Source organism: Trachypithecus francoisi, unplaced genomic scaffold (assembly GCF_009764315.1).
Source record: "Trachypithecus francoisi isolate TF-2019V2 unplaced genomic scaffold, Tfra_2.0 Contig01451, whole genome shotgun sequence".
Lineage (NCBI taxonomy): Eukaryota > Metazoa > Chordata > Mammalia > Primates > Cercopithecidae > Trachypithecus > Trachypithecus francoisi.
In genome coordinates this window covers 3,052,304-3,062,529 of record NW_022681432.1, presented here as the reverse complement: position 1 = coordinate 3,062,529, position 10,226 = coordinate 3,052,304, and the positions used below count along the sequence as shown (strand labels likewise).

At 42.5% G+C, this 10,226-nt stretch overlaps 1 protein-coding gene across 1 annotated transcript; it reads left to right on the top strand.

The window, feature by feature from the left end:
• Positions 1-9,074: 9,074 nt before the first annotated feature.
• Positions 9,075-9,814, top strand: LOC117096119. The gene has a single exon (XM_033233082.1). The coding sequence runs from the start codon at positions 9,109-9,111 to the stop codon at positions 9,745-9,747; it is 639 nt and encodes a 212-aa protein (XP_033088973.1). The 5' UTR covers positions 9,075-9,108; the 3' UTR covers positions 9,748-9,814.
• The last annotated feature ends 412 nt before the right edge of the window (positions 9,815-10,226 follow it).

The window sequence follows — 10,226 nt, the reverse complement described above, 5'->3', positions numbered from 1 at the left end:
CATATAATATCATGATCTTAGGCAGTTTTCATAATCTTGACTTCTATTTGTATTGGGTTGTGACCAAAAGTGTGTTTGGTATGATTTTGGTTATTTTGCGTTTGTTGAGCATTGTTTTATGTTTAATTATGTGGTGAATGTTGGAGTATGTGCCATATGGCAATGAGAAGAATGTATATTCTGTTGTTTGGATGTGCAGAATTCTATAAAGGTCTAAAATCCATTTGGTCCAATGTTGAAATTAGGCTCAAAATCTCTTTAATAATTTTCTTCTGCTTGGTGATCTTTTCAGTACTGTCAGTGGAGTGTTGAAGTCTCCCACTATTATTGTGTTGGAGTCTATGTCTCTTTGTAGATCTCTAAGAACTTGATTAGTGAATCTGGGTACTCCTGTATTGGGTGCATATATATCTAGGATAGGTAGGTGTTATTGTTTAATTGAACACTTTTCCATTAGGTAATGTTCTTCTTTGTCTCTTTTGATCTCTGTTGGCTTGAAATCTCTTCTGTCTGAAATTAGAATTGCAACCTATGCCTTTTTGCTTTCCATTTGCTTGGTAGATTTTCCTCCATCCTTTTATTTTGAGCCCATGATTGTCATTATGTCTGAGATGGGTCTCTCAAAGACAATATACCATTGGGTCTTGCTTTTGTTATCCAGCTTGCCACTGTATGCCTTTTAAGTGAGGGATTTAGCCCATTTACATTCAAGGTTACTTTGATATGTGTGGATTTGATCCTGTCATTGTGATGTTAGCTGGTTATAATGTTAGCTTGTTTGTGTAGTTGCTTTACAGTGACACTGGTCTGTGTGTTAGTGTGTTTTTGTATTAGCTGGCAGCAGTCTTTCTTTTTGATATTTAGTGCTCCTTTCAAGATCTCTTTCAAGGCAGGTCTGGTGGTAAGAAATTTCCTCAACATTTGCTTATCTTAAAGGATCTTATTTTTCCTTCACTTAGGAAGTTTATTTTGGCTGGATATAAAATTATTGGTTGAAGATTTTTTTTCTCTAAGAATGTTGAATATAGGCCCCCAATCTCTTCTGGCTTGTAGGGTTTTAGCTAAGAGGTGTGCCGTTAGCCTGATGGTGTTCCTTTTGTAATTAACCTGCCCTTTCTCTCCAGCTGCCTTTAACATTCTTTCTTTTTTGACCTTATGAAATGGACAATTATGTGTCTTGAGGATGATCTTCTTGTGTAGAATCTTGCAGGAGTGCTCTGTATTTCCTAAATTTGACTATTGGCCTCTCTAGCAAAGTTGGGGAACTTTTCACGGATGATATCCTGAAATATATGTCCCAAGTTGTGTGCTTTCTCCACCTCCATTTCAGTGATGCTAATGATTTGTAGACTTGGCCTCTTCACATAATCTCACACTTTTCAGAGGTTTTGTCCATTCCTTTTTATATTTTGTTCTTTATTTTTGTCTGTGTTATTTCAGAGAACCAGTTCTGAAATTATTTCCTTATCTTGGTTTATTCTGCTGTTAATACCTGTGACTGCATTGTGAAATTCTTGTATTGTGTAATTCAGCTCTGTCAGATCTGTTAGGTTTTATTATTTGTTTTGTTTTTTTAACTGGCTATTTCGACCTTCAGTTCCAGTATTACTTTATTGTGATTCTTATTTTCCTTGGATTGGGTTTTGCCAATCAAAGATCTTGATGGTCTTTCTTTCTATCCATATTCTGAATTCTATTATGTAATTCCAACCAGTTCAGCCTGGTTAAGAACTCTTGTTTGAGAACTGGTGCAGTTGTTTGGATGACATAAGACACTCTGGCCATTTGAGTTACCAGATGTTTTGTATTGGTTTTTTCTCATCTATGTATGTGGGTGTTCCATTAATTGCACTGTAGATTGAGTACACTCAATAGACTTCTTTCCTGGATGTTTTCACCAGGCCAAGGCATTGTGTAGGGTCTTTACTTGAGGCTGACTTTTCATCTCTGGTTTTAGATGGGTGTATATTAGTGAAATACTTTTAGTGTTCGCTCTATGCTGTGTGATCCAGCAGGTGGCACTTAGGCTTATTGATCAGTTGGTAGACTCTTGAATGGCTGTGTTGCTTCCTTATGTGTCCACACAGTTGCAGCTCTGTTCCCTTTCAATGCTCTGAAAGTGTGGGTTCATCTCCTGCTTAGGTGCTGGCTATAGATCTTGACTTGGCACTCCTGGGCTACCCACTGCAGCTCTGGGGAAATCTCATTGTTTATGTTTCTTCTCCAACTTGGAGGCAGCGGAGGAAGGGATCTAGTAGTCACTGTGGCCAAGGGTCACTTATTTGTCTCCTGAGGGCTCCACCCCAGAGAGATGCAGATCAGCAATTACTCAATGCAATCATCCCAGGATGGAGAGTCCATGCTGTGGGCCCAAGCCAAGGGTTCTCTGTCTGATGTGTGTGGGATCCATGGGAGATGGACTGGCCTCTTTATGGGTCAGCTGCAGCTTCTTGGAGGCACTTAGGGTCTTTGCTCCTTTGTTAGTCTGACGATGGCAAGGACAGCTCCACTGCAGAGGCAGTGGCAGAGAGGCCTTCAGTTGCTCCTGGAGGCTCTGCACAGGGAGTTACTAAGTTGCTACTGTCTCGATAGTTCTGGTGGAGGATGACTAGAATCCGAAGCCTGGAGCACCTGCCTGGTGAGGAGATATAGGAATGGGTACCCACATAATAGTGTGATCACTTGTCCATAGGGCTGTTGTGGTATGCTTGGGGCCCACTCTAGTCCCTAGTTGCCTTGGATTTTCCAATACCTAGAGGTATCAGCCATGATGTCTATAAAACAGCAAAGATGCCAACCTGCCCCTCCCTCTGGAAGCTTCATCTCAAGGAGTTACAGGCCTATTTCCAGCCAAAAGGCATCTGTAGAAGGTGTCTGGAGACTCTGGTTTGGAGGTCCCACCCAGTGAAGAGGAACTATATCAAGGATATGCTTAAAAAATCAACCTGGCCATGTTTTGGTAGAGCGGTTGTGCTGTGGTAGGGGTCCATTTTAGCCCCTCGTTGCCTCAGACACTCCAAAGCCTGAAGGTTGAAATGGCTAAGTGGCCCAAACAGCAAAGATGGTGACCTGCCCCTCCCTTTAAGAGCTCTGTCCCAGGGAGTTTACAAATCTCTGTTGGCCAAAGGACATGAACAGGGATGGTTGGAAGCCCAGTTTGGGAGGTCTCACCCAGTGAGTAGAAACGGGAACGGGGACCCACTTAAAGTAGTCTGGCCATGTTTTGGTAGGGCAGTTGTGCTGTGCTGGGAGATCCTTTCCGCCCCAGTCGGCTCAGACTCTCCAATGCCCAAAGGCTGAAACAGTTAATTTGCCCAAACAGCAAAGATGGTAGCCCACCCCTTCTTCTGGGAGCACTGTCCCAGGAAGAATTCAACTCTCTGTTGGCTGAAGAACACCAGTGGTGGTGGCTGGAGCTCCTGTTTGGGAGGTCCCACCCAGTGAAGAGAAGTGGGGTAAGCAACCTGCTTAAAGAGGTAGTCTGTCTGAAGGCTCTACTTTCACGGCACCTCATAAGATAAGACCCACTGGTTTGCTTAAAGAAGTAGTCTGGCTATGTTTTGGTAGAGCATCTGTGCTGTGCTGAGGGATCCCTTCCACCCCTGGTCAGCTCAGACTCTCCAAAGCCTGAAGGCTAGATCAGCTAAATTGGCAAAACAGCAAAGATGGTGGCCCACCCCTCCCTCTACGAGCACTGACCAAGGGGGGGATTCAAATTTCTGTCAGCTGAAGAACAAGGTGGGGGTGGCTAGAGGCCCCAGTTGGGAGGTCCTGCCCAGTGAGGAAGAATGGAATCAGGCACCTGCTTAAAGAAGTCTGGACATGTTTTGGTAGAGCAACTGTGCTGTGCTGCGGGATCCTTTATGCTCCCTGGTTGGTTTGGACTCTCCATAGCCTGAAGGGTGGAATGGCTAAGGTGCTCAAACAGCAAAGATGGTGGCCCACCCTTCCCCCTAGGAAGCTCCTTCTTAGAGAGGTACAATGCCACTACCAGTGGCTGGCTGGAATTCCATGCCCATGGGTCTTACCTTATGAAGTGCCGTGTAAGTAGAGCCTTCAGGCTGTCACTGCTCAGCTCTCTGTATTCAGCCTCTTTCCTAGGGGTATGTATGGGGGTCTACCCTCCTATTTTGCTGGAGCTGCAGCTACTTTTGCCAGAAATCCCTAGTATCTAAGATTCCAGGGTTTCCACGCATGCCTGAGCAGCTGCTCTGCCAAGACTCCACATAGTTCTGCGTGTCAGACTGAAGGCCTTAGTGGAGTGAGTTCACAAGGCTATCTCCTGACCCAAGGGTTGCAAAGATCCATGGGATAAGCATAGTGTTTCACTGTGGCACATTCACTCACTGCTTACCAGGCAGGGAAGTTCTCTTGGCTCTGTGTTGCTCCTGGGTGCATCACTGTCCTGTCTTGCTTTTCTTCATTCTTTGTGGGTCAAGTTGTTTCATTGATTAGCCCCAATGTGAGTACCTGAAGGTTTCAGTTGAAGGTGTTGTATTTACTCACCCCTTCCATTCCTCCCCTTGAGAGCCATGCACGCTAGCTGCTTCTAGTCGGCCATGTTGGTCACTCTCCCCATATACAAATGTTAACTCAAAATGGATCCCAAACAAAAATTTAAAACCTAAAAGTATAAAACTCCTAAAACAAAATATAGGAGAAACTCTTTGTGACCTTAGGTTAAGCAAAGATTCAATAGGTAAGATACCAAAATCCCAATCCACAAAAAAAAAATCAATAAATTGGGACTTCATCAAAATAAAATTTTCTGTTCTTTGAATGATAATGTTAAGAGAATGAAAAGGCAAGCAACAGAGGAGGAAAAAATATTTGCAAGTCATATATATGATAATGGACTTGCATTCATAATAAAGAACTCTCAAAATTGAATAATTAAAAAAAGTCCCAAAAATCTTTTTGACACAACAACCTCATTAAACTTATATTGATTTTTTATTATTTTTGTGATAGAAACCAAAGACAACTCTGTAATTGTGTCAACTTCTGTTAAGGGCAAAGAGAGGAAAATCAGCTATGGGAGATTAAAGAATCAGTTGCTGAGCTTCTATTTGTCTTAGATAACTAGAAGGGACATTTTAGCTACACAGGGTGATGAAAAGTGAAAAACAGTTAATAGTTAATAATTTATTCCACCCCACACATTTTAAGTGAAATGCTAAAGTTTTGGCCAGGTGCGGTGGCTCATGCTTATAATTCCAGCTACTCGTGAGGCTGAGGCAGGAGAATCGCTTAAACCTGGGAGGCGGAGGTTGCAGTGAGCCGAGATTGTGCCACTGCACTCTACCTGGGTGACAGAGCAAGACCCTGTCTCAAAGGAAAAAAAAAAAAGTTAAAGTGGCTTTGAACTGTCATTGAGGGCTTGTCAAATGAAGAATAATACAATGTATTCTCACTATATTGCTTTTTATTTTTATTGTGGTATAACATCTTGTGGCCTGTAATGTTTCTGACTTAAATCTTAGGTTAGGTGAAGAAATTTTATATCAATGACTGTGTACAAGTTATATCATTCCTTTTTTTTTTTTTTTTACAGAGTCTTGCTCTGTCGCTGAGGCTGGAGTGCAATGGCATAATCTCGGCTCACTGCAACCTCTCCCTCCCAGGTTCAAGTGATTCTCCCGCCTCAGCCTCCCAAGTAGCTGGGACTACAGGCACATGCCACCACCCCTGGCTAGTGTTTGTATTTTTAGTAGAGACGGGGTTTCATCATGTTGGCCAGGCTGGTCTCAAACTCCTGACCTCAGGTGACCTGGTCGCCTCGGCCTCCCAAAGTACTGGGATTACAGGCGTGAGCCACTGCACCCAGTCATCATTCATCTTTAATGAATGCATGCACTTATCCAGAAAGTACTGAGTACCTAATATATACTGGGCAGTAAGAGACAAAAATGATCAAGGCCAATCTTCACATCAAAGAGCTATCAGACTGGTTAAGAGGATGAACACTTAAAAAGATAGTGACAATGCAGTATAATACATGCTGTATTAGAGACACACAAAAGATTCTGCGTAGCCTAACAGAGAGAAGTTTAATTCTCCCTGGGGATGACTTAATTGGGCAGCCCTGAAATTTAGAATTTATCCTTCAGGTGATGGATGGCTATTGAAAGCTTTAAGTATGGATTATGATAGGAATTAATTTATGCTTTAGGGAGATAATTTTACATGGCAGTGTTGAAAGTGGATTTGAGAGTGGCAAGATTAGCAGCACAGACACTTATAAAAATATATTATTGTAGTCTGGTGATAAATGATTACATCCTAAATTAAGACAGTCACACTGAAGATGAAGTGCAGATGAATGTAAAAGGTATATTCCACAGGATTTTACCACAGAACAGATGTGGGGATCATGACTACACTTTTTCCCAACAGAGAACTTACACAAGGTTACATGATCCTTATTCCCAACTCAATCAAAAAGGTTGATGTTAATGGCATCTGGTCTTGCAAAATAATTTTCAAGTCTCATCACGATGGAAAAAGAAAACTCTGGAAGCTTACTATATAACATTTTGCAATAATATGCTTCCCAAATACATAACTAGCCCTGGTTTTCTTTTTGAATTTTCTTACAAAATGCTATTTTAATTGAAGACTTTAAAGTTTGATATTTCATAATCAGTAGAGTAAACAGATAACCGACAGAATGGAAGAAAATATCTGCACACTAAGTATCCAACAAAGGACTAGCATCCAGAATCTACAAGTAACTCAAATCACCAAGAAAACAATAACAATCACATTAGAAAGTGGGCAAAGGACATGAATAGACATTTCTCAAAAGAAGATATACAAGGCCGGGCACGGTGACTCACGCCTGTAATCCCAGCAGGCTGAGGCAGGAAAATTGGTTGAACCCGGGAGGTGGAGGTTGCAGTGAGCGGAGATCACTCCACTGCACTCCAGCCTGGGGACAGTGTGAGACTCTGTCTCAAAACAAAACGAAAAAACAAAACAAAAAAAGATATACAAATGTCCAATAAACATATAAAAAGAGGTTCAACATCACTAATCATCAGGGATATGCAAATTAAAACCACAGTGAGATATCGCCCTACCCCAGCCAGAATGGCCATTATTTAACAAGTCAAAAACAATAGTTTTTGGCATGGATGTGGAGAGAAGGGAACCCTTAAGCACTGCTAGTAGAAATGTAAATTAGTACAACCTCTATGGAAACCATTATGGAGATTCCTTAAAGAGCTGAAAGTAGATCTATTCAATCCAACAATCACACTACTGGGTATCTACTCAAAGGAAAATAAATCACATCAAAAAGATACCTGCACTTGCATATTTATTCCACCATAATTTGCAATTATAAAGATGTGGAATAATCCTAAATGCCCATCAATTAATCAGTGGATAAGGAAAATGTGGCTTATATACAGCATGGAATACTATCAGCCATTAAAAGGAATGAAATAATGCAACTTGCAGCAACTTGGATAGAGCTGGAGACCACTATTCTAAGTGACATAACACAGGATTGGAAAACCAAAAACGGTATGTTCTCACTCATAAGTGGGAGCTAAGATATGAATATGCAAAGATATACAGAGTGATATAATAAACTTTCAAGGTTCAAAAGTGGGAGTATGAGAAAGGGCCTAGTGATAAAAAGAACTACACATCAGGTACAATGTACATTACTCAGGTGATGGATGCACTAAAATCTCAGAATTCACTACTATATAATTCTTTCACGCAACAAAATACCACTTGTACACCAAAAGCTATTGAAATAAAAAATATAAACTAAAACTACTAAAAATATAATATGAAATGCTAGCACACATGAAGTTGCAGAGACTGTTTTTAATTGATCTCTACCCCTTGTTATTCTCATTGGTCTACCAGGAAGAATAAACTGTCGCACAAGAAAAATAAATAAACAAAAATAAAATTTGATATTTCACCACAGTAACAGCAATAACTCATTTGTTCAGAAGCACACAAACCCTGTTCTTCTGCAGTAATATATAACACAACAGATTGGGGAAAGTTCCTTTCAATTAGTTTGACATTTTAACCTACTATTAGAAGATCCACTCTTCATATCTACATCCTCACCTTTGTACTGTCAATAATTATCTTGCCTTCACAAGTTAGTTGAATATGTATGTTAGTTAACTAATTTTGCAGCAAGAAATTTTCATAACTGAAGGATATCCAGTATCTTATAAATGAAACTATGATCTAGTTTATATACTATAATTTCTTACCAAAATTTAAGAACTCCTCATTGAATTATTACTTAATTCATGGAAAGGAACTGATACGGCTGACAGGCCAACCTATTTTGAAGGTGCTTAGTTGGCTTTACATTCCCACATATAAGTAAGTGAAGGTTTCATGTGAATCGGTATTAGTACTGGAAAGCCTCAAGAATGAGACATTCTGTTCTGCAGTTATGCTTGTTATTGGAACCATTATTTTTTTTAAAAAAAAGATCATTTTTATAAACAACAATAACTGAAGTGTTTATATATGCCACATGGACTACTGGTTTCCTTTCTTCCCTCCCTCCCTTTCTTCTTCTTGTCAGGAGTTCCTCAACAATTGAAGTGGTTTTAGCTCCAAATTGAATTTTTTGAAGGCCTTAAATCTTCATAAAAAATAAATTTACCAAAAGGTTATCAAAAGTTACTTTAAAAAGTATTATATTGATAGTAAATCTACTAAAGTTATTTATAAAAGAGAATGTCTCTGGAAATACACAAGTGGTGACAGAAGGGAGGGGAGGAGAAGGCCTCTCAGGTAAACCGTGAAGGAAAGGTGACTGTGGGTAAGGGGCAGAGAGGCATTCATTGAACTGCTCCTATTTCTTGAGGTCACTCTGGGCGAAGGGCAGTGCCTGGGGTCCTACTTTCCCGCCAGGCACAGGCACGGAGTGAGACCGTCCCGCCCCGCCCCTGCCCCCAACTTTTCACCTTCCTTTCCAGCCCCACCCCGCTCCCATGGCCCCGGCCCTTGGCAATGCTGCGCAGCGCGTCAGTCAGCGTCAGAGGGCGTGGGGGTGGCTAGAGGCTCCTGTGGCCTCTGATCTCACAGAGCGGATCCGCGCGGGTGTCCAGCGCCCGGATGTGGGCAGTAGGGGCTAGCCGCTGGGGCAGGCTGCCCCCAGCAAGAGGAGCGGCGGCTCCAAACCACAGAATCTCCAACACTGGAAAGCGTGGCCTCCGTCACCCTAAGCCACAGGTATCCTGCAGGTCATCGCTTGTGGTGGAGTGCCCGGCGCCAATCGTGGTCAGTCCCCCTCTACGCCACCGTCCGATTCCCCCGGCGCCCCCGCCGACCCCGGAGCCGGCCCTCAACCCCTTCGTCTGCCGAGAAATACCCTTGCTGCCCATCCCAGCCAGGGATCACCACCGCTGCCCTCTACCAAGCGTCGGGCCCGGTACCGAGGACTGGCCGCCAAGTTTTGCGGACTATGGCCCTAAAGCTCATTCACAAGGAGTTCCTCGACCTAGCCCGCGACTCCTAGCCCCACTGTTCAGCAGGGCCAGTGTAGGACGATATGCTCCACTGGCAGGCCACCATAACGAGGCCCAACGACAGCTCCTACCTGGGAAGGGTCTTCTTCCTAAGTATCCAGTTTCCCTCCGACTGCCTATTCAAACCACCCAAGATCAAATTTACCAACGGAATTTACCATCAACATCAACGGAAATACAGGATAGGAGGAAGTATGGCAGAATAAGTAGAGACTGGACTCAGTAGTGTACCATGTAATTTCAAAATATAATTCCATCGCCTTAATAATAAAGATGCAGAAAGTGACAGTTCACTTAATTGGCTGTTTTGATTACTTTCTATGAAGGGGAGTCTCCTCATTCTTCTACGCTTTTCTTAGCAGGCAATGAGTGGAGGGCATAGAAGTGGTGGGGTTCTGGGGGTTGGGGACAGGGGCGTGCACGGTTGGTGGAGGGTGTGGCCGAGTGGGAAGTCAGGGTGTGTGGAGAGTGTAAGACAAACAGGTCAGTTTTCATTTAGTTTTGACAAAAAGATTTATTTGTTGATTTAGGATTGTAAAACAAAGCAAGAACAACGGGGCGGGGGATGGCTTTAAGATTGAGAACAGTTCCACTGACTAGTGGGAATTTTATTTATTTATTTATTTATTTGAGACAGGAGTCTAGCCCTGTCGCCCAGGCTGGAGTGCAAGGGCATGATCTCGGCTCACTGCAACCTCCACCTAC